The following is a 25,084-nucleotide window of genomic DNA, read 5'->3' as shown; positions in this document are numbered from 1 at the left end:
AGCTGCCATGTACCACCCCATAGGTGGCTGCAGTTCAGTGATGGAAGAACCAATACCTGTGCATCTATCCACCCTGTCGCTGGTAAAGCCCTCGGCAGGCTTTCGGAGGCCAGAGGCTATCGCATTCACACTAACAAATGATAATCAGCTACTAGGGCTGGTTGCAGTGACAGGTGCCTTACAATACAGACGCTGTTTCTGATCTAGCGCAGAAAGATAACACCAGGGATGATTTAAAATGGCCGTCCCTGCATCCAGGCAGGTGCTGCTGGACCCTCCCTGGTTAGAGGGCCGGGGCTGACGTGCCTGCAAGAGTGCCAGGCTTTCTATGCAACTCTGAAGATGGGAGGAGTGGAAGTGGGGGAGGGGCAAAAGGCAGGTCCTAGAAGGATCCTCAGCCTGGATCAGACCAGGCACCATCTAGCCCAGACTAGGCGCCATCTAGCCCAGTCTGGCGCTAACAGCACCAGCTGCTGCAGAGGAAGGGGCGAGAATCTCAGTGAGTACCGATGGAATATTGCTCAGAGCCAAGACAGTCTTTGGCCGGCTCATGCTATGATGCTCCAAGGATTATAGCCCTTATCTCATTAACACTTTAGTCTAACTGTGGCTGTTCTTATCCAGAGATGCCTATTCCATTTTTTTGAATCCTACTGAGCTCTTGGCCTAACTAATATCATGTGACAGTGAGTTCCACAGGTTACGTATGCACTGGGCAAAAATTGAAGGAAAGGGGCAGTGCAGTGTTGAGCCTGCACAGCTCCAGGGGTGCAGCACACCTGGAGGGATGTTAAGAAAGGGTGAATCCATACTATCCGGGAAGACTTCCTGATGGTAGGAGGTCACCCAGGGTAAAAGATGGAAGCTCTATAGCTTGGGACATTCAACAGCAGGGTTAGAGAAACCCTGGGAAAGTGTACAGCAGGGAAGGGTCTTTCCGGATTGTGGGCTGGATGCTCTAACGGATCTGTAGCTCCCAACTCTGTCCACATATCTATTCAAGTGACATCATCATAGGACCTAATCACATCAGACATACCATCAGGGGCTCGTTCACCTGCACATCTACCAATGTGATATATGCCATCATGTGCCAGCAATGCCCCTCTGCCATGTACATTGGCCAAACCGGACAGTCTCTACGCAAAAGAATTAATGGACACAAATCTGACATCAGGAATCATAATACTCAAAAACCAGTGGGAGAACACTTTAACTTGTCTGGCCATTCAATGACAGACCTGCGGGTGGCTATCTTAGAACAGAAAAGCTTCAAAAACAGACTCCCAACGAGAGAGACTGCTGAGCTGGAATTGATATGCAAACTAGATACAATCAACTCAGGATTGAATAAGGACTGGGAATGGCTGAGCCATTACAAACATTGAATCTATCTTCCCTTGTAAGTATTCTCACACTTCTTATCAAACTGTCTGTACTGTGCTAGCTTGATTATCACTTCAAAAAAATTCTCTCTTACTTAATTGGCCTCTCAGAGTTGGTAAGACAATTCCCCTCTGTTCATGCTCTCTGTATGTGTATATACACATCTCCTCAATATATGTTCCACTCTATATGCATCCGAAGAAGTGGACAGTAGCCCACGAAAGCTTATGCTCTAATAAATTTGTTAGTCTCTAAGGTGCCACAAGTACTCCTGTTCTTTTTGCGGATACAGACTAACACGGCTGCTACTCTGAAACCTGACATGCCTCCTCGTGCAACAGGAGAAGCAGTTGGAACCTTTGTGCAACTTCATTAGAGAAGGGACCAGGCTTCCGGGTTGGCTACTCCCTGAACAGCACATCCGTGCTTCAGACACATGGGGGTGAACAGGGAGACCAGAGAGCCATGTGATGCAGGGTGGGAGTAGGTTGGCTGGTGCAGCTCGGCTGGTGCAGCTCAGGGCTGGAGGGTGACAGGGGTCCTGTTGCTTGGTGCCAGAGCCCAGCTAAACATTAGCGCTACATGTGAGGTGTGACGAAGCAGGGGCTTTTCTTGTTGTTTTCACTGGTTTGCTTGCAGAGGGCGTGGGACTCAGTTTCCCTGTGTGTTACTGGTTTAACAAGGTGGTGGGAGAGGGAGTTTGCTGTTACAGAGAGCCAGCGAACAATCTGGAGAATGGATACCCCAGCGACTGGTGACCTGGAGGCCCAGCTCAGGAGTCACAGCCAGTTCTGGCTAGTGGGAGGACAATGGGTTGCGGAGAGAGGACCCTGGTGACCTGACCAGCCGGTTCCAGCCAGAGGGGAAACAAAGGACAGATGAGAGGAGAGGCTGAGAGGAGAGGAGACCCAGGAAGACAAAGGACAGAGGCGGGACTTGGGGGATGGTGATATTGGATGCCCAGCTGGAAGGAGGGGGTTTCTGGGCTGGGAGGAGAGAGCAGCCAGAGTCCACCTGGAGGCTGGAGAGACCTAGATGTGCTGTGCTGAGGGAGGCCAGGTCTGAGGCCCGGAGAGTTTCCTGTGCTGGGTTCAGACGCTCAATAAACCCTCCTGTGTTACACTGGCTGAGAATCACTCCGGTCTAGAGATCAGGGTTGCATTGCTCCCTCTGGGTGTGGAGGCCCCAGGGGTCCAGAGCAAGTGGACTCCCTGAGGGGGCCCATGGCGAGAGACAGGCATGCTAAGGCTCGGAGAGGTATGATTCCAGGAGACCGAGGGGCCTACGGCTTAACCCCGAGACAGAGTGGACCCCGAGAAGGGCTGTCGCACTGAAGTGGGTTCCCCCCAGGGACCGTACAGAGCCTGGAGAGAGCACGAGTCCTGTGATCTGTGACATGGGGTCCTTCACGGTCCTCTGGACAGGCCTGTGCTGGATCAGCTGCGGGTGGGGAGACCCTCCACCGAACACGCAGTACTGACCTTGCCAGTTGGACATGGTGGCTGCTCCACTCTGCCCCACCATGGGAAAGACCTGGTCAGAGGGCACCAGTGGGGAGGGGAACTTGTGGCTACCACTAGCTTTGGCTGGGAGATTGGACCCCACTGCTCAGCTAGTGGATCTGCTCCACTGGCTGCTGCACTCGGTCCCGGGGAGAGGATGCTCCCCGCCCCTGGCAGCAGGGCAGAGGTCTCTGCACTGCTCTGGGCAAAGCGCTGTTCCAGCGGCAGTGGGTCGCAGGGGCAGGGGATCACAGCTCTGCCCCACGGCACATCCTATGGGGATGTCATGGGAACAACACCCGGTACAGCAGGCGCGCGAGGGCAGTCAACTAAAGGACGGGAGAGAGAGAAAGCAGCTGGCACAAGGCTCCACCTACCTAGCACAGAGCCGCCAACCAGGATAGCCCAGATCGGAGGGTCTGAGCAGTGTGGCAGGGCAGGCTGTCCCATTAGGGGCCAGTAGGCCTGGGGCCAACCAGCCCTGTTCAGTTAGCCCTGCCTGGTGTTATACTTAAAGTACTGCACAGGATCTTTTCAGGGGGAATAAGGCAAAACGCCACATTTATTAGTAATACATGTATTCATTAACACTGTATTATATGCATATAATATATTACACTTACACTCACACACACACACACACACACACAAACACACTCCGTCTTGTTGTTACCAATTAGTTGCTCCCCTTAACTTCACTGGCCAGGTGAGTTAGATGGGGGAGGGGGTGGAGCCGGGCTTCTGCCGATCCGGATCGATGCTCCCATGTTGACAAGACGAGACCCGGGGTCCTCTGCAAGACACCTTACTTTTATAGCAGCTTCCCTCTCATGCAAATCTATACCAGACACAGAGTTTGCCAACCTCGGTTCGAATCCGAGTCACGGCACCAACAATGTAGATAAATCTCTGATAATTTTCATATGACTTTACATTGTGCCTCTTCATATAACCTTGTGGTGGGTCTACCCACGTGTGACATCTGTTTTCATGGGACTTTGTATCAAAGCCTCATTTAGAAACTTTGCATTGCCCTTGGTATAATATTATAGCCCCTAAGGATAGAATAAGATAGAAGAAAAAATTCTGTTTGCTAGCAGTAGAACAAGAGCTCTTCCCCCCCCCCCCTTAATCAATTGCCCTGTTGAATAAATGAGGTGTGGATGAGCAAGGCATGGAAGGCAGCACCTCCAGACAGCCTCAACTGTTGGAGAGGGGCTGGGAGCCAGACCCAAGGACAATAAAACGTGTCAAGTGGGCTCATTAAAGACAAGCAGACATACTGACGGCCTAGGGGGTTAGAAGCAAGCACCTTCTTTTGGAAACACCCTCTTTGCAGCATTGGGACAACACTCAAAAAAAAAGCAGCACAAAGGACCAATGAACACAAACACAGAGTTTGAATCTGGTATAGATTTGCATAAGAGAAAAGCTGCTATAAAAGTGAGGTGTCTTGCAGAGGACCCCGGGTCTCGTCTTGTCAACATGGGAGCATCGATCCGGATCGGCAGAAGCCCGGCTCCACCCCCTCCCCCATCTAACTCACCTGGCCAGTGAAGTTAAGGGGAGCAACTAATTGGTAACAACAAGACGGAGTGTGTTTGTGTGTGTGTGTGTGAGTGTAAGTGTAATATATTATATGCATATAATACAGTGTTAATGAATACATGTATTACTAATAAATGTGGCGTTTTGCCTTATTCCCCCTAAAAAGATCCTGTGCAGTACTTTAAGTACAACACTGGGCTGTAACAGGCTGTGAGGCAGCCTGAGAAGGGAGGGCTAATCGGGTCAGAGGACAGCCTGAAACACCTGGCCCCGTGAAAGGCCGGAGAACTCAGTTGGGAGCCCCATGTAACCTTGCAAGACTGAACAAGGTGGGCGCCGGGCCTGGCAGTGCTGCAGGACTCAGGCTGGAGCAGACTCCTGAGATGGCTCGCGGGAGTGGTGTTCATACCGCTGCCCTGCTGGCTACCTACCCCACCTGCAGGGAAGGGCCTGGCCTAACAGGGCAGAAAGAGGCGGGGAACCGAGGATGAAGAGAAAAATTAAAGCAATCCTTTTAGCCCCAAATGCCCCCTTGGGATCTGGACGGCAGAGTCTCCCCCAGTGCCAAGGGCCCAGTGAGCACAGCAGCAGGCAGCCTGCATGCAGAGGGACTTCCGTGGAGAAGCAGCTCACGCACAGAGCGTTCCATCCCCATCGGCACTTGGACGCTCTGACTCTATCGCATGCCTGCCTCTGCCGCCGTCACGCTAACATGAGCCCTAACAACTAGGGCTGCCGTCAAATCGTGCCACTGGAGTCTCGCTGCTGTTCTGGGGCAGCGTTAGGGTCAGGTTCAGACTATGCCATGCCCTGGAGTCTCAAAACAGAGCCGCTGAGTCAATCCCCAGTTCCCTTTGGCTCAGGTTCACTCCCTCATGTGCTACTGCTCATGTACAAAACTGATCTGCTTTTCCCTGCTGTTCAGCAATAACTGGATGCACAAAATGTCTAACACCTAAAGATCTGTTGGGCATAAAATACCAACCCAAATCAGAGCCATGAATAGTCCAGTGCATTCAACCCCACTTCTAAACCACTCACAGTGATTTAGATATAGGATGTAATAATAATTACATCACACACTTATGGTGACACAATTATTGGGGCCAAATTCCCTCACCCTGGTGTGACTCAGAAGTAACCTCACTGGGCCTGATTCCCCTCACTCCCCGGTGTAAATCAGGAGTAACGTCACTGTCAATGGAAAGTACGTAGCTACGTAGGGCACCAGGAAATTTGGTGCCCTGCGTAGCTCTGTGCTGCTCCAGCCCCTTCCCTGCTTTTTCCCCATGGCCCCTGCTCCACCCCAGCCCCAGCCCCGCCCCCACTCTCCTGAGGACTGCAGCAGGGCTGGGCTGGCACTCGGCAGCAGCGGGAAGTGCAGCGGCCCAACCCCAGCCGCTGGTGAGTGCTGGGGGGTGGTTCCCCCTGCCCCCAAGCCAGCACCGCCCCCACATGCGGAGGCCTGGGGCCAGCCTCCCCCTCCCCCACACAGGTCTGGGGCTGCGTAGGGCCCCAGAATAGCTAGGGATGGCCCTGTGTGAGACTGGGCAAGTGAGAGCAGAACCACACTGATTTGTCCAATTATGGCATAAACCTGGTTGTCAGGGGCCGGTGGCCTGCAGCTCACACTGACTGCAGCCAGAGGGTGGGGGATCAGCACTCCTGGAAGCCAGGCTCTCCTGCACAAAAGGCCAAGGATGCTGGCTGCAGCCCGGGGCTCCATTCAAGGCGGCCGTGCCCTGGGGTGCAGCAACAACCAACTCACGTGGTGCAGTTCTCCATGGACTCCGAGACGCTGCTGTCGCTCTCCAGGTTGGTTGCAATGCTGGCGAAGCCGTGGGGCAGCTCGTCCCACTCGTCGAAGCGGATGCCAGTGCCCAGGGAATACCTGCCCTCGGCACACGGCTTGCACGACTGGTCCTTCATGTCGAGGAACTGCCCCGCTTTGCAGGAGAAAGCTGTAACACAGAACCCCAGAGAGAGAGCTCAAAGAGAGGTGGACACGGACCGGGGTTTAGCCAACGATCCCCAGCATTTGTATTGCATCTGGAGTGCCAGGATCATAGACTCCAGCGCGGGGCTATAGTGTGATTTGTTATCCCCATTTTACGGGCTGTACGTCTGACTGAACTGATACGCAGATCACTTTAAAAACAACGAGGAGTCCGGTGGCACCTTAAAGACCAACAGATTTATTTGGGCATAAGCTTTCAAGGGTAAAAACCCACTTCTTCAGATGCAACTTTAAAGCTCACTTTAAAGGGCTCCCCTGCTGCAGTCCTGTCTTCCTAGTTTCCCCCAGGAATGGAAGAGAAGCTGAGTCTTGGCTAATGAATGCCCGGTGCTATCTGCAGACAGGTTCTGTTGGTCCCTTTCAGAGAACTGTGCCATTCCGTAGCTTATGAAACACTGTCTTTTCTCTGGAGCCTCTATTACAATAATCACTGGATAGAAAAATACTCAACAAACCCCAGATATACAGGATCTGAATCTGCTCTTGCTCACACTGGTGCTACCTCAGTTTAGCTACACTGACCTCATTGGAGTTACTCCTGATTTACACTGGGGTCAGAGGGGAATGGGGCCTCAGGAGGTTACTCCTAATTTACATGAGGAGAATCAGGCCTAATATTTGCTGGCCTGCTGCTCGGGAAGCGAGTGGCAAAGCTCCCCCCAGTTTCACAGGGAGCAAGAGCAGGCCTGTACCCTTTAATAGCCTGGTGGGGACGTTTCGGAAGCCAGTGGCACAGATGAGATGTGACAAGTGCAGCCTCCCCCAGTCACCGCCTGCACAGGGAGCACAGGGCAGCTGGGGCAGGCCAGTAGCTTACAGCATTCTGTGCCCTTGATGGGGTCTGGCAGGCCCGTGCAGAGTCCTGGGGTGTGCGGCACGGCCACCCTCCACCGCGAGCCGAGGCTGTCACAAGCCGTGTATTCGTAGTGGTATTCAGACTGGAAGAGAAAGCACAGAGGTGAGCTAGAGCGAGACCCGCACAGCACCGGCCGTGTGCACTGGGAGCGCTACGGGCCTGACTCCTCCTGCTGGACCCACCCCTGTGCCAGGCTGATTCCAGGCGCACCGTGTAACACAGGCGCGCTGCCCTGACATTACTAGAGTTACTTCCAGTTACACTGGTGTAGCTGAGATCAGAATCGGGCCGATGGAGTCTCACCATCACGGCGTCAGAATCTGGCCCAACACGCACATGAGGACGGACTTTCACACCCCACCCCCACCTGGCTGTAGCTGGGGACCACCTGCCAAGAGGAGCTTCATCAGTTTTCCATCGCCATCATGCTGGCAGGGGTCAGTGAGCAGACCAGGGCCGGTTCCTAACCTGCCCCAGTGGCTGCAATGGAGCTATTCCCAGTGTACACCAGGCCCTTGGGACAGATTTCCCCAGGAACCTAGGGGCCTGAAGATGCAGACAGACACAGTGGGATTTCACAGCCCCTAGGAGAGTCGACTTTCCATGGAAGTTGGGGCCTAACCTGCTCAGGTGCTTTTGCAAAACCACTAGGTTCCACCTGCCTCTTTAGATGTCAGGCTGGTGAGTGCCTGGGCACACGTGGAACCATGGGCCCCACTCTCCTCCCACTTACATCATGAGGCCTGTGGAGTTACCATGGGGAAGAGAGAAGAACTGAGCCTAACACCCACCCTCTGCAACAATGCTGCCCAATAATGTTCATCTCCAGCTGTTACCACTTCTCTGAGCCGCTGGACAGAAGAGCCCACAGAATTCCTATCAGTCTTTCCACGTGAGAGCTAGTTGTTCCTGGCCCACATGGTCACCAGTTAAGTTTATCCATGTTTTTGGTCTACCCAGGGCCATAACGTCAGGCCCCCTTCCTTGTCCTTCCATGACAAGGGCATGTGTTAATTACACCATTGTTGATTGTACCCAAGTCTGATCCCCGATTATCTATGCCTGCTTTGTTCCTGTTGTGACCAGGCACGTGCCACCAGCAGGATCACGTGCTGAACAAGGCCTGTGTTTTCAGGGGCTGAGTCGGGACAGAGAAGGTCTCATATTCACACTCCTCTAGTTCCTCTCACCCGGGCAGAAATCGGGGAAGCTACAGGCCCAGGCTGTAGAGAGGCGTCACAGCAGTGACAGAGCACAGGACGCTGCAGGGGAACAATTGCAGCTGAAGGAGGATAAGCACAAGGGACCCAATGTTCGGGGGACCCCACGGTTGAGGTTCACAGATGCCAGCCCAGCTCTTCTGTGGACCACGCCCGAGGTCTCCCAGCAGGCCAGTGCAGAGCCGGGAATAGACTCCAGCTCTCCTGAGCCCCAGTTTGGTGCCTTCCCCTCTCAGAAAGGAGTCAGTTGATACTCCCGTTCCCCTAGCCCTGGCTGCATGGGCTGCAAGACTGCTCCGGTCACATGGCCCTTCCTCCATGGCCGGGAGGGGCTCCTTGCTGGTAGCCTGACTGTAGTAAGATGGGACTCGAGTAAGAAGGGCCTGGGCCTAACACAGTGTTGATGTAACTGTGGGTGTAAGTTACACAGCAGGTGTAAGCCAGAGGACGTCAGGTGGAGCTGCCTACACTCTCCTCCTGCATCTTACACTCTCCTCTGAGTTATTTTTCCTCCCTCTGCCCTCGGCACAGGGACGTGATGCTCCTTTAGTGCACACACTGGATGGCAAATCGGTGTAAGAGGTGCTCATTTACCACCCACTTCCTCTTCGGGCAGGACTCCCTCCAGCCCGTCTGCGCACCCTCGCTGCAATCAGTGTGCCAATAAAGCCAAGAGGTGAATTTGGCCCCTCTGACCAACATGCTCCCTACACGTAAGCAGCTGAAGAAAGGTTGCTCGAGCTGGCCGTTCTGTTCAGCCTTGCAGGGGAGATTTGAGGTTTGTTTGTTGTTTCTTTATGTTGTATAAAAAAGGGTTGTAGAAGTCTGCCCCCACTGCTTGTTTTTTTTTTTTTTGTTTTTTTTTTTATAAACATTTGCAGTTCAGGGCTTGCCTACCCCAAAGTCTCTTTTGGCTACTGGAGAAGAGCAGGGGTCATGCTATTGCAAAACTGTGGAAGGGGAAACCGATTCACACAGTTGAGAAGCAATTTATATCCAGATTCTTTAAAGCTTTATTTTCAAACCCATCTAAGCCTCGCGCGCCCGACAGACCCTGGGAGAAAAGGGGTCCTTGGGAACGATTCAGAACTCGGAGGCTGACAACGCTCCCATCTCCAAGATCCCGCCAACAGGGCTTCTGGCAAAGCCAGGGAAGAGCAGAATTGACGTGCCTGATGTCTGTCTATGGTACTTAGCTGGCCCCCAGTACCGCAGGGTCTGAGTGCCTCAGTCGTTACATCAGCACAGCCGCCCTGCGAGGCGGGGCCATGCTGTGAGCCCCAGCATGCAGATGGGAAGCTCAGGCCCGGAGGGTCCATCTACACTGCAGCTGGGAGGAAGCCTGGCTGCTCAGGTGCACAGAGAGGAACCAGCCCACTGGAGACAGCAGCTGGGAAGCTGCTGCGCCGGCAGAGATGCAGGCTGGCACCCAAGCTCGGCTCCAGGGGCTCGCTCCCCACTGCAGTGTAGCCATACCCAGGGCCATGCCCAGTTACACTGGAGTCTCTAGGGGAGCAGGGACCTGAACCCAGGTCTCCAAAGTGACAGGCTAACTTGACCACCCCTCCTCTCCTTGCTTCTGACACCCCCCTTCCCTCTTCAGTGCATGCTGGGGCATGAGACAGGCCATGTGCACACTGAACCCCTCCATGCCCCAGGGGCGCCACCTGCAGGATCACACATGGACAGACATGATCGTACGTTCAAGGCCCCTCGGCTGTGTGACATTTATGAGTTTAATATAATATCTCACTGAAAGATGATCGGGCCAGAAGGAGTTAATTAGCTCACAGACTGACCTGACACATGGCCGAACTTTAGAGACTTGTTAGGAAGATATGTAAATGAATAGAGCTTTGAAATGCAAGTCTATATTGTTAGATATAGAAGGATAGATGTTTGCTCAGGTCTTGTGATATAAGCAAACAAGTCTTGTCTATTGCTATAGCTTTGATTCAAAGATCAAAAAAGGAATATTAACATTTAGGAAGATACCCGAGTGAAATAGTATTATTGTCTACATGTCTCTTTGAAGATTGTGATAACCTGTATCTGAACTGTTAACAGATAAATTACCCTGTGCTAATTGCCAGGATGTTTGGGAGAAGGAGAGTTAAGCCTATTGTTTCTCAGGCCAAACGGCTGCTGGAAATGTATAAGAACCCTGGGACACGATCCTTCTTCATCTCAGATCTGCTTTGGGTTTCAAGAGGGGGAAATCCTAGGCCATAAAGATTGAGATCCCCAGTCACTGAGTGGAGTCACCCTGAATATGCAACCGACGAAGTGGGCATTCACCCACGAAAGCTTATGCTCCAACACATCTGTTAGTCTTAAAGGTGCCACCCTGAATATGGACATTGGACGATAATCTATGGACTATTTCTAAAAGGACTTTTGGCAACTACAAGCTCACCTCTGCTATGTATCTGAACCTCAAGAATTGAATTCAAGTCTGTATGTATATTGATCTTTTAACCAACACCCTCTCTTTTCTTTTATAATACATTTTAGTTTAGTTAACAAGAATTGACTATAGCATATATTTTGGGTAAGATCCAAGTTATAATTGGACCTGGGTATGTGGCTGATCCTTTGGGGTTGGAAGAACCTCTCTTTTATATGATGAGATAAGATTTTCAGTAATCATCATCATATCTGACGTGTGTCTGGATGGAGGCCTGAGGCTGGGTACTTTAAGGGAACTGCGTTGTTTGGACTTCTGAGTAACCTGTATGATACTATAGAAGCTGTTTTGTGCTGGCTTGGTAAATCTAAATATTGGAATAACCACCAGCTTCTGGGGTTTGTCTGCCCCCTTTTGTTTGCAGTTCACCCTAATTGAGTGACCTCAGCTGGCTCCAACAGGCAGCATCGTCACAGGCTGTGACCAGCCCCATGTGTTACACACCCTCTTCCACACTGGGAAAACTCGCCTCTAACCCCTACGGAGCAAGCAGAGTAAGTCACCGCGGCCGTGCTAGACGGGCAAAGCACCACTGGCCATGTGTCATGCTGGGATTAACTGGGTGGCTCGTCACGCTCAAAGCAAAGTGCCCCACACCACATGAATGTGGCTTGGAGCAGCCCGCCACAAAGGTCCCTGAGACACAGCCTGCCTCACTGCGTGCAGGTTCTCTGACATTGGCAGGGGCTGGCGGAAACAAGCCCCACCTATTAGGATCCACTTACTGTCGAGTGATATCAGCTCGATGGGCTCGCTGGAGCAAGCTGTCCCAATGATAGCGCTGGCAGAGAAATTGCCCGCACCCTTTCCCTGGAAGCACTGGTGTGAAAGGAGACAATGCTTTCTAAAGGACCGGCAGCAAAGCTGAAGTATGACAGGGCTGCACAGAGAGGGTCTGATCCTGATCCCACTCGCCCCCATGGGAATCAGGAGTAAATCCATTACACTCAACAGAATTACAGCTATTAAAAAATAAACCCGTTGAGAGCGCAGGATCAGGCCCATTAATTTGACTGGCGAGTCTGTCTGGGTTAAGACCACAGGCTGGCTTAGTACAGTGTTACCTAACCTCTGGCAGCCAAGGCTCAGTGTGAGAAGCCAGTGGTGGGTCCCTTTCCAAGCCCCACCCCCAACCCTGGCGACAGGGAGGAGAGGCCTCGGATAGGGCCAGAATTTTCAGAGCACCCACAATCTGGGCTGGCCTTTCAGAAGAGCCCAGCGGGTGGGGTGTTGACTGACCCCTTTTTAAAAATCAGCCCTTATTTGGGTACTACATGGGAGCTGAGCTTTACTGTACGTCTGCCCCCATTGGGATGCTGAGCTTTTGGGAATCTGGCCCAATGCATTTCATCATGAAGACGCATTGCAAGGGTGCCACCACCCCTTCCCCAGGCTCAGCACCGATGGGGAGAGCCTGAACCAAGAACCTTGCTAGATACGAACCTGCTAGTCTGCAAGTTCTGGCTGTGCTTGTTTCACCAACCCTCCCCCCGGGGGCTCTGCAGCAGAAGGCTGTTTACGGACCAAGCATCGGGTGCTTGGCTACCTGACTGCACGGAGAACTTCAACCTCAGACAGCTGCCGTCATGTCACAGCCAGACAATGCTGCTTGGGCTACACTCAGGGCCGGCTCCAGGCACCAGCGCAGCAAGCAAGTGCTTGGGGCGGCCAACGGAAAGGGGCGGCACGAATTGCCGCTAAAGAATGAAGCAGCAGCAGAGCTGATCACAGCTTTTTCCCCCCTCCCCCCCCACTGCTTGGGGTGGCAAAAATGCTGGAGCCAGCCCTGACTATGCCGCCAACCTAACCTGTACGAGCCCCTTGCTGAGAGGGCGTCCATAGCCAGAGTCATCCGACCGAAGCCACGCAACTGAGCTGTGCTATCCAGGAGCCAGAGAGATGGGCCAAGGCTTCTCCAGATACCTCTACCAGAGAAGATGTGGGCTGAATACTGAGCTTTGTCAATGCAGGGGCAGGATGATGGGTATAGAGGTCTCCCATACACTGTGATCCTTGTAAGCTGGTAGCACCCGGAGCCCCACTCAGGGACTAGGAGCCCATTGTTTCATACATTCAGCTTCATTTAGAGTCCAGGGCCAGAAGAGACCATTGTGCTCACCCAGTCTGACCTCCTGCATGACACAGGCCAGGGAACTTCCCCCAATCATTCCTAGAGCAGAACTTTGAGAAAAACAGCCCATCGTGATTTACAAATGGTCAGTGATGGAGAATCCCCCACAATCTTCGGTAAATTGCTCCAGTGGTTAATTACCCTCCCTGTTAAGAATTTACATCTTATTTCCAGTCTGAATTTGTCTAACTTCAACTTCTAGCCATTGGATCATGTTATCTCTCTCTCTGATAGACTGAATAGCCCATTATTAAATATGCAGATACGTACAGACTGATCACATCACCCCTTAACCGTCTCTTCATTAAGCTAAATAGACTGAGCTCCTTTAGTCTATCACAGTGGTCCCCAACCTTTTTCGTCTAGCAGGCACCGGACGACGAGCCACCGAGGACGTCAAGCAGCCGCTGAAATGCTGCCGAGAAGCGGCAACGTCAACAGGCATCGCCGCCGAAATGCCGCTGAGAAGCAGCGTCATCAAGAGGCGTTGCCGTCAAAATGCCGCCTAAAATCAGCGGCATTTCAGCGGCGACGCCTCTTGATGCTGCTGCTTCTCAGCGGCATTTCGGCGGATGCTTGCCTGCTGGCCAGTATGCGGGCGCACATAGATGCCCGCGGGCACCGCGTTGGGGACCACTGGTCTATCACTATAAGGCACATTTTCTAATCCTTTAGTCGTTCGCATGGCGCTTCTCTGAATCCTCTCCAGTTTATCCACAGTTCAAGAAGGATGTGGGCACCAGAACTGGACACCATATTCCAGCACCGATCACACCAGGGCCAGATGTAAAGGTAAAAGAACCTCTCTGCTCCTACTCGAGATTCCCCGGTTTATGCATCTCAGGACGGCATTAGCTCTTTTGGCCAATACGTCGCATTGGGAGCTCATGTTCAGCGAATTATCCACCACAACCCCCAAATCTTTTTCAGACTTCCTGCTCCATGGGATAGAGTCCCCAATCATGTACATGTGGCCTGCATTCTTTGTTCCTAGATGGATACATTTACATTTAACCCTATTAAAAACACATATTGTTGGCTTGTGCCCAGATCACTCTATCAGTGACCTGTCTTCTTTACTATGTACCACTTTCCTCAGTTTTGTGTCATCTGCAAACTTTAGCAGCGAAGATTGTGTGTTTTCCTCGAGGTCATTGATCAAAACATTACGTAGCGTAGGGCTCTTGTGCTCGGCGCTGTACACTCACAGAACAAGACAAGGGTCCCTACCCCAATCAGCATAAGACAAGACAAGACAAAACAGGCAGATACAGCCAGCCAACTCCTGGAGGAGCACACAGAAACACGGGAATCACTTATACTGGTCCTAACGGTCTCACTGCTGCCATGTGCCTCCCCCGCATCAGTTTGTTGTATCCGCCGGTCTCTCCTCTTGGACTTCAATTGTAAGATCAATTGGGGCAGGGGGTCTGTCTCTTTCCTGTGGGTTTGGACAACAGGCCTGTCACATTACTGCTGCCCACATAATCCAAGCCCCTCAGGCCGGGGTTTTGCTGGTCCCAGGCAGGGCTGGACAGAGCCCTGCGTTTCTGAGCCTTATAAACTTTAATGTAAAAAAACCCAGCAACATTTCAAGTAGCCTTCGGTTTCACATACAGTTTAATTTAAACCATGGACTCCAGTTTAGTTTGACAGCATTCCAAAGCCTGAGGGGGAGGGTTGCATGAACTTAGCGAGCAGCCAGGCCAGCGCTCCCTGCCTTATGAAAGCGGCGTGTTTATCTTGGCGGGACCCGGGGGTTAGTGTGACAATGAACGTCGTTCATTAAACAGGTTCCTAGGTAAACCCGGATGCAGAGTTCTGCCTAAGGAAGCAGGAGCAATTAAGAGACATTCACACCAGATGTTTCATAAGCTGAACTGGTGCCCGCAGTGTTTACTCATCTCATCACACACAAACCACAGCAGGCGGACTGGCTGCCTCAGGAGATTGCTAATGGCTCCTCAGGCTTTCGGCAGCTCAGCTGACTGCCTGGGGAAGAGCGTCATGCCGGGGTAGAGGAGGGGTCTGTCAGCATGTCAGACTCCTAGGACACAGACTCTGTGTGTGACTGCACAAGTGCCTTCCCCTTTCTACGCCTCAGGTTTCCCACCTGTGAAATGGACATAATGACTCTCCCTTCTGTTCTCCAGAGTCCTTATACTGTCTGAGCACCTCCCACCAGTCCTGTCTCCTAATGCACTGGTGCCTGTCCTTTGGCTAGTTGTGAGGCTCAATTCTAATTAGCAAGGTCCTTGGGTGAAAGGTGCTATAGGAGGGGTAGTGAGTACCAGGGCATTACCCTTTCCTTGCTCATCTGAAGCCCAGCTGCCTACAGAGCCTCAGGCTCATCTCCTCACACGGCCTTGGATCTGCACACGGAGCTCAGATGTGAGAAGAGAGAAAACAAATTAACTTTTTTCCTAGATGCCAGAGTAAAGCAGCTCTCACGTGCTGGGACAGGAGTGCAGGGCTCCCCTGACAACCCCCCCCTCCTCCTGCCTGCCTGACTTCAGAAGAGCCACAGGAACCTTCTGACCAGCCTCACCTTATCTTTGATCCGTTCAATACAGCCATATGGAAGAACATCTGTTACTGGGGCTTACGTTTCCCCACCACAAGCTACCTTGAAAGCCGATATCCAGAGCAGGGAGGGATATTTACCTACGAGTTAAAGCAATATTTAAGACCAGTAAGACCAGCTGGAACATTTAATTTTCAGAAGTGGTAGGCAAGCAGCCAGAGGATTTAGCAACGTAAGGGCCCAAGCCTGCTGGGTTCGATTTCCCCGCTGACCTCACAATAGGTGAACAGAATTCAATCCTTAAGAATGAGGATGTTGAAAACTTGCCCCTTAATGTTTTATGAGCATCTGGGTGAATTGACCTAAGTCACTGATTTTAATCATGATTTAAATCAGCAAGCAGGAAACCTTAATTTAAATAATTGATTTTAATCATGTTTTGCATTTGTACTTCAGTTATTTTCCTAAAGAATGGCTGATTCACACTGATTGGTAACCATTAAAATATGTACATTTGCAACTAAAAACATTTACACGAAAATTTGGTGCTTCTTTTTGCTAACCAGGAGGTTAGACTATATCTATACACATTGATTTAAGCTTTATATAGTTTTATATTCATTCAGATTCTTAATTTTTACATTTTTGTTATATGAGAAGAACAGCCATACAAAGGTCCATCAAGCCCAGTATTCTGTCTTCCGACAATGGCCAATGCCAAGTGCCCCAAAGGGAATGAACAGAACAAGGTATTTATTGAACGATCCATCCCCTATCATCCATTCCCAGCTTCTGGCAAACAGAGGCTAGGGACACCATCCCTACCCATCCTGGAGAATAGCCACTGATAGACCTATCCTCCATGAATTTACCTAGTTCTTTTTTGAACCCTGTTATAATCTTGGCCTTCACAACATCCTCTGGCAAGGAGTTCCACAGGTTGACTGTGTGTTGTGTGAAGAAATACTTCTTTTGTTTGTTTTAAACCTGCTGCCTATTAATTTCATTTGGTGACCCCCTAGTTCTTGTGCTATGCGTAAATAACACTTCCTCATTTACTTTCTCCACACCAGTCATGATGTTATAGACCTCTATCATATCCCCCATTAGTCATAACTTTTCCAAGCTGAAAAGTCCTAGTCTTATTAATCTCTTCTCATATAGAAGCTGTTCAATACCCCTAATCATTTTTGTTGTGCTCTTCTGAACCTTTTCAAATTCCAATATATATTTTTTGAGGTTGGGTGACCACATCTGCACACAATATTCAAGATGTGGGCATACCATGGATTTATACAGAGGCAATATATTTTCCTTCTTAATTATGCCCAATATTCGGTTAGCTTTTTTGACTGTCGCTGCACACTGAGTGGATGTTTTCAGAGAACTATTCACAATGACTCCAAGATCTCTCTCTTGAATGGTAACAGCTAATTTAGACCCCATCATTTTGCATGTATAGTTGGGATTATGTTTTCCAATGCGCATTACCTTGCATTTATCAACACTGAATTTCATCTGCCACTTTGTCACTCAGGTTTTGTGAGATCCCTTTGTAGCTATTCGCAGTCTGCTTTGCACTTAACTATCTTCAGTAGTTTTGTATCATCTGCAAATTTGGCCACCTCACTGTTTACCCTTTTCCAGATCATTTATGAATATGTTGAATAGAACTGAGCCCAGTACAGCCCACTAGGGGACACCACTATTTACCGCTCTCCATTCTGAAAACTGACCATTTATTCCTACCCTTTGTTTCCTATCTTTTAACCAGTTACCCATCCATGATAGGACCTTCCCTCTTATCCCATGACAGCTTACTTTGCTTAAGAGCCTTTGGTGAGGGAACTTGTCAAAGGCTGTCTGAAAAACTAAGTACACTATATCCACTGGATTCCCTTGGTCCACATGCTTGTTGACCCCCCTAGATTGGTGAGGCATGATTTCCCTTTACAAGAACCGTGTTGACTCTTCCTCAACAAATCATGTTTATCTATGTGTCTGACAATTCTGTTCTTTACTATAGTTTCAACCAGTTTGCCTGGTACTGAAGTGAGGCTTACCGGCCTGTAATTGCCAGGATCACCTTTGGAGCCCTTTTTAAAAAGGGACATCACATTAGCAATCCTCCAGTCATCCGGTACAGAAGCTGATTTAAATGATAGGTTACAAACCACAGTTAGTAGTCCTGCAATTTCACATTTGAGTTCCTTCAGAAATCTTCTATGATTCTATGAAGAGTAAGACTGCTCAAACCAGGACCAACCCCAACTAAATCAGTCCAGCCAGGGCTTTGTCAAGCCAGGCCTTTAAAACCTCTAAGGATGGAGATTCCACCACCTCCCTAGGTAACGCATTCCAGTGCTTCACCACCCTCCTAGTGAAATAGTTTTTTCTAATATCCAACACAGACCTCCCACACTGCAACTTGAGACCATTGCTCCTTGTTCTGTTATCTGCCACCACTAAGAACAGCTGAGCTCCATCCTCTTTGGAACCCCCCCTTCAGGTAGTTGAAGGCTGCTATCAAATCCCCCCCTCACTCTTCTCTTCTGCAGATTAAACAATCCCAGTTTCGTCAGCCTCTCCTCATAAGTCATGTGCTCCAGCCCCCTAATAATTTTCGTTGCCCTTCGCTGGACTCTCTCCAATTTGTCCACATCTCTTCTGTAGTGGGGGGACCAAAACTGGACACAGTACTCTGGGTGTGGCCTCATCAGTGCCAAAAAGAGGGGAATAATCACTTTCCTCGATCTGCTGGAAATGCTTCTACTAATGTACCCCAATATGCATTCTTGGGTGAATACCATCTGGTCCTGGTGATTTACTACTGTTTAGTTTATCAATTTGTTCCAAAACCACCTCTAATGACACCTCAATCTGGGACAGTTCCTCAGATCTGTCACCTAAAAAGAATGGCTCAGGTTAGGGAATCTCCCTCGCATCCTCAACCATGAAGATGGATGCAAAGAATTCATTTAGTTTCTCCACAATGGCCTTATCCTTGAATGCTTCTTTAGCACCTCAATCGTCCAGTGGCCCCACTGGTTGTTTAGCAGGCTTCCTGCTTCAGATGTACTTAATTTTTTCTATTACTTTTTGAGTCTTTGGCTAGCTGTTCTTCAAATCCTTTTTTGGCCTTCCCAATTATATTTTTACATGTCATTTACCAGAGTTTATGCTCCTTTTTATTTTCCTCACTAGGATTTAACTTCCACTTTTTAAAGTATGCTTTTTTGCCTCTCACTGCTTCTTTTACTTTGTTGTTTAGCCACAGTGACACTTTTTTGGTTCTCTTACTGTGTTTTTTAATTTGGGGAATACATTTAAGTTGAGTGTCTATTATGGTGTCTTTATAAAGTTTCCTTGCAGCTTGCAGGGATTTCACTATAGTCACTGTACCTTTTAATTTCTGTTTAACTAACCTCCTCATTTTTGGGTAGTTCCCCTTTCTGAAATTAAATGCTACTGTGATGGGGCTGCAGTGGTGTTTTCTCCACCACAGGTATGTTAAATTATAATGCATTTCTTATTTATTAGATACTTTTTTTTTTTTCCACTTCTGATGTGTCAAGCTGCATTTGAATGGAAATTGGAATTTAATTAAAAAAAAAAGCACAAAAAGAGCATTATGTGCAATGGTCTATGACTAAGACTCTATATTAATAAACAAAACCAGCATTTTAAAACTGTTAGTTAAATTTAACTACCTTGGGTACAGCAGCTTCCTTTTTTACTTATTTTTGCATTTGAAATGATTTATTAAACAAAGTATATTCTGTACTCAGTGAATTGAAGTGATTGTTTCTGGTCACCATGTCCTTCAAGATGTTTGAACCTGTAGATCTCTTCCCCATACACCTTGTTTTTACTCAGATTGGAAATGAAAAACAAGCTTGCCGGCTTTTTCAACTCCCAATCGCTTTCTCAATTTTGAATGACCTAGTTATTGTACTGAACTAGTTGAATAAACTGAAATGAGAAAAATATTCTCTGCACCTGCAGAAGAGGCTACTGCCATCAAAAGCTGGTTTGGTGCTTCAACAAACTCTGGTTCCAGATGTCTAGCCAGTGATTGCCACCAGTTAAATAGTCTGACTTTAAAACTTTGGCAAACACCTGCTGCTTGAATATTATTTTAAATTCAATGTTAATGAATTACAGTAAACTTAAGGGTTAACAGTTAGTTTATTTTTAAAAAGAAAATATGTATTTGATTTCAACTAAAAAAATCCAGTTTTTATTTTATTTAACAAAACCATTGATCTTTCTGCACCCTGACAAGCATTCGCTTCAAAGCTCCGCGGAGCAGGGCCCATCGTTTGTTCTATGTTTGTACAGCACCACACACAACGAGGCTCTGGGCCAGGCCTAGGGCCCTTGGGTGCTACTACAATACAACTCTCATAAATAAATGAGAGAAGGAGATTTGTAAGCAAGGCCAGAGATGCAGAGATAACAGACATAACTGCTATCGTTTCAGGATTTTTTTATCTGATAAAAAGGACATACAAATGGTTTTTTAATAAAAATAAGCTCATGGCCTTCCCTCTGTCCCGGCCAAGTGAAAGTGGATTCTGAGCATGTAAGGAGGAACGCTAATGCCGTTTTTCCTGTTTTCTGCCTCTCTCTCTCTCACTCTCTCTCAGCTTGGATACCAGGCTGGTCAACTCCATTTTTTGTTTCTACTCAGTTTCACTCGGGGCTTCCCCTGAACCAGCACCAGGTTGGATTCATATTTTTAATCTATTTAGGTTTCTAGCAGAAAGGAAAGAGCATCTTTCCAAGGCTCTCCTCTCCATTGCCCTGTACCTCATTTCAGAGATACCACAGGGGAATGCATGGAGTAAAAACACAAGTGTTTCCATTGCTGTAGGTAGCTGGATGTTTGTTCCCATCCACCCGCCACCCAAATCACAGAGGGCGGCTTCCTCCAGACCCTGGGGGTGCACAATCCCCTGCTCTGCCCCAGGCCCCGCCCCACCTCTTCCCACCCAGTTCTGCCCCCTCCCCTGAGCGCACCCCATCCCTGCTCCTTTCCCTCTCCCCCCAACCACCTCCTGCACGCAGCAGAACAGCTGATTGTGGCAGACAGGAGGCACTGGGGGAGGGAGGGAGGAGCTGACTGCTGGTGGGTGCTAAGCACCCACTAATTTTTTTCCATGGGTGCTCCAGCCCTGGCAGAGATGGTGCCAATGATCCAAATCCTGTGTAGTCAGGGCAGAATCTGTCCAACACATGGGTGGGACACAGAGCAGTAGCCTAGGCTGAAACAGCAACTCTGGCTGCTCTGCTCCCCATATGGGTGGTTGAGACCACTGGAGCTACACGAGGACAAGTCCACTAGCACAGTGGTTCTCAACCAGGGGTACGTGCACTCCCAGGGGTACACAAAGGCATAGGCGCCAACTCTGTGCCCCCACCCCCTCCCCCGAGCACACAGCGTCCCCACTCCTCCCCCCAGCGCTTCCTGCCCGCCGCTTAACAGCTGTTTGGCGGCACTTAGGATTTTCCGGGAGGGAGGGGGAGGAGGCGGTAAAGAAGTGGGACAGGGTAGTGACTTGGGGGAAGGGGGTGGAATTGGGGCAGGGCAAGGGTGGTGGAGGACCAGGGGGTCGAGCACCCATGGGCAGAGAGGAAGTCGGCACCTATGCACAAAGGTCTTCCAGGGTACATCAGATATTTGCCTAGTTTTACATAAAAAGCACTAGCAAAGTCAGTACAGATGAAAGTTTCATATAGACAATGCCTTGTTTATACTGCTCTATATACTGTACACAGAAATGTAAGTACAAGATTTAGATTCCAATTGATTAATTTTATTATACGGTAAAAAAGAGAAAGGAAGCGCCCCATTGTTCAGTAAGAGTGTGCTGGGACATTTTTATGTCTGATTTTGTAGCCACATTGTTTTTAAGGGAGGAGAAACTTGGGTTACGAAGACAAATCAGACTCCTGACCGGGGTATGCAGACTGGAAACGTTGAAAGCCACTGCTCCAGCACATCCAGAGGCTGCCTCCCATTTAGGGCTGTGTGGAGCTGCCCTCTGTAGGAGGCAGGGGCTGGGGGGAGGAGAAAGCAGCTGTGTGGCTGCTTCCCCTGCATCCTCACCCCCAAACTCCAGGTAAGGGGACCATGCACACCAAGGTGAATCTCACCCACATGCTTTTCTAGAACATTGTTTCCCCCCCACACTTTCAGTTCCAGTTTCCCCAGCTCAGGGGTTAGCTCCCCAGAATGCACAGAGGCCTCCCTACCATGGGGAATTGGACTGAAGGGCCAGTCCCCAAGATGGCGAGCAGATCCCAATCCCGGGGGGCAGGTGGTGTCCAGGCCCCCCTGCAGCACCTGCTGCATCAGGGACCTCTGGACACTGATGTCATCTGCTGTAGGTATTGACGTGACACCCCCACACACACACTGCAGCCGAACATATCACTCTGTAATGCATTTACCTGGGCACAACCCTGGCAGGCAGGGCACTGCTGTTATCCCCCTTGCACTGACAGGAACCTGACCTCAGCTCTCCCAAGTCCACACCCAGCTCCCTAGCCACTGGGCCAGCTGCTTTTTACAGGTTATTGTTACTGCCCCCATTCTCTGCTCCAAACCCCTCTCATGCACTCCCTGCCCCCTCCTGCATTAGTCCCTTTAGCTAATCTTCCCTCAGCAAAACCCACTCCCAAAACTATAATCAAGCCAACAGTGGCAGCACTAGCTTGCCCTTTGCAATCACCACGCTGACCCCTCTGCTAGGGGGTTCCATTGCTCCTCCCACCTGGGCCTGTCAGGGACCCTCTTACTCCAACATCTGGTCAGTGCTCAGCACAATGGGGTCCCCAGCCGCTACCAGGGGAAACAAACCCTACCCCCCATAACTGCATGGTACAACACACATGATTTGAATGGGCTTGAGCCCCCATTGCTAGGGAACGGGCTTCTGCAGTTCCTGATGTGATGTTAAGAGACCCGTTTTAACACTGCATTAATAGGGCTTTGGGCTTGGGTTTTTTTGTACATTACTTTTTTATTATAAGAAGTGGGGGCAGGTAAGGGACTCAAAAAATTTAGAACAGCTCCAGAAAAACATTTCTATTAAATATGGTGTAGCTGAGGTTTCAAAATTGTTCCCAGATTGGTGCAAAAAGTGTCTTTTGAAACATTCAGTGTTCAGATTTGCAGAAACAAACCTTTGATGTTTCACAACAACTCATAGCTGGAGGGGAAAAGAAAAAGCAAGAGAAAAATCTTTCACATTAAGTCAGCCTGATGTGCCGTAGAGATTTCTGAAATCTCTTGATCTCTGTCGCAGCGCACCTAGGACCAAACTGTTATGGCAAGGCACAGATTTTCCTTTTGAGCAGCGTATGCCAGTGGATCAGAGAAGAAACACACTGACCAAACTGCAGTTACCACTGACTTAAGGCCAGAAGGGATCATTCAGTCTGGCCTCCTGCAGAGAATGGGCCAGAGAACCTCACCCAGCAATTCCTGCATCCAGCCTCTGCCTTGTGGTTGAGCTAGTGCTTTTTTTTTTTTAATATAGAATATAATTTAATTAAAAATATGACATCCAACTCAATGTAAAGTCACCAAGTGACTAAATCCACTGAGTTCCAACAGTTAATTAGATTTACAGTCAAAAATGTGCCGTATTTCTGGCCTGACCTTTGCAACCTAAAGTGACATACACACTATGCTATACTGTTTCTTCTATCCAAATGCTTATATGGCCCCGGAATATCCACGTGTCTCAAATATTACTGAGTTTGTCCTCAGTGCCCCTGCCAGTCAGAGAAAAACAGCCCGAGTGTGAATCTGGGCTCATGGGAATGCTTAGCCCTGATGGTTCATGAAACACTGGCCCAGAAACTCCCTCTGACTAGCTGAATCATTGCTAGGCCAACTATTGAATAAGAGGAAGCCTTGACTATTGGCTAATTTGGGGATTGGTTCTGCTTTGAGCAGGGGGTTGGATCAGATGACCTCCTGAGATCCCTTCCAACCCTGATATTCTATGATTCTAAAGTCCAGGACAAGGAGTCAGGGGTCCACCAATGGCTCTGCCCCCTGCTGAGCACAGAGCCTTCAGCAATTCAGGGCTAAGATTTCAAGTGCAACCACTGAATTTGAGGCCTCAGTTTTGGGGAGCCCAGCAGCAGATGCCTGGGACTTTATTTTCAGAAGGTGCCAAGTGTCCACCTGAAGCCAATGGGGTGGTGGGTGCCCAACACGTCAGATCAGGCCCCAGCATCTTACACAGGGATCCAAAAACTGAGGCATCCGGGGGGGGAGGGAGGGGGGAAATCAGTGGCCACTTTTGAAAGTTTGGACTTTAACTTCCCCATGCCCTAGCTTGCCCACCTGCAGCACAAGGCTGATGGCCTGCCTGCTTCCCAAAGGGGTGCGGAGCCTGAAGTCACACTGGGAGGGTGTTTGAAAATTAAAGGCTAGGAGCTCAGTGTCATTTCCAGTCCCTGCCACACTGCTCTGAAAACGGGACCAGGCTTGGGCCCGGACAGCTCCCTTTCCCACAACCAGGGCCCTTGGGATATTACCGCATGTCCTGGAAACGATCCTGCTGCTCACACATGCTGTGCTGCAGGCACCTGAGATGAGACTGACACCTGCTGCTGCAGGCGGAATGTGCCACGTCTTATTTGGCTCATGTTAAAGCAGCCCTGCTCCTTTGTGACGACTGGTCCCGCAGGAAAGGGTACGGCCTCCGCACGGCTGGCGAGCCAGCTCTGCAGAGGGTGAGCTATTGATAATTATTACTCATCCATCATGTGCATTAGAGCAATGCCTAGGTGCCCACCTCCTGGCTTAGGGCCCCATGATGCTAGACTCCAGAGGCCTAACACGGATGACAGTCCCTGCCCCAGTGAGCTTACACTTCAGATGATCTATTGTTCCTGCCATCAAATACAGACTAGCTGCAATCACGGCTGGGATCGCCTCCCTTGTCATGCCAATTCCGTGAGAGGGCTCAGAAGAGGGTGAGATGGACACACCAGAGGGTGTCACACGTGCTGTGGTAACTACCCACTAGGGCAGGCTATGGGTGAAAGCAAAGCCTTGCTTGGAGGGGCTAGAATCTGCCCACTACTCATCCCTCGTCTAGTCCATCTTCCGAGATCTCCTTCATCCTCAGTAAATAGCTCCCATGCTTCTCTGCTGCGGAGACCTTTCCCAAGCCGAAGCAGAGTGTTCACCTTGTTCATGTCAGTTTCAGGCTTCTCCCCACAGGGCTGTGAAGAAAAGCTGTGAAGACGTACAAGAACTGGAAAAGCACTGAGGCACTGCTCTGCCTGCAGACTCAGGCAGCGAGCCTGGCACCTGGCAAAGCTGGCTCCGTTGGGAAGTTTGTCTTCACAGGTCTAGTGGCTCAAATCTTTGTCCAGATTAGACAGCAGTTGACGACGCCTGCCT

General features: G+C 49.8%; 1 protein-coding gene across 2 annotated transcripts in view; it reads right to left on the bottom strand.

The window, feature by feature from the left end:
- ELAPOR1 (endosome-lysosome associated apoptosis and autophagy regulator 1) overlaps positions 1 to 25,084 on the bottom strand; it is a 94,481-nt gene that overhangs the window by 54,297 nt on the left and 15,100 nt on the right. Inside the window, exons 2-3 of one of the 2 annotated variants that reach the window (XM_054026796.1) lie at positions 7,271 to 7,391; positions 6,205 to 6,397 (exon numbers count right to left, since the gene is read on the bottom strand). In XM_054026796.1, the coding sequence (XP_053882771.1) occupies positions 6,205 to 6,397; positions 7,271 to 7,391 (314 nt within the window). The remainder of the gene's footprint in view (positions 1 to 6,204; positions 6,398 to 7,270; positions 7,392 to 25,084) is intronic. The other variant, XM_054026797.1, reaches the window with a different exon arrangement.

This window comes from Malaclemys terrapin, chromosome 4 (assembly GCF_027887155.1).
Source record: "Malaclemys terrapin pileata isolate rMalTer1 chromosome 4, rMalTer1.hap1, whole genome shotgun sequence".
NCBI lineage: Eukaryota > Metazoa > Chordata > Testudines > Emydidae > Malaclemys > Malaclemys terrapin.
Note: the sequence above shows the minus strand (reverse complement) of the source record. Positions and strands in the feature narration are given on the sequence as shown.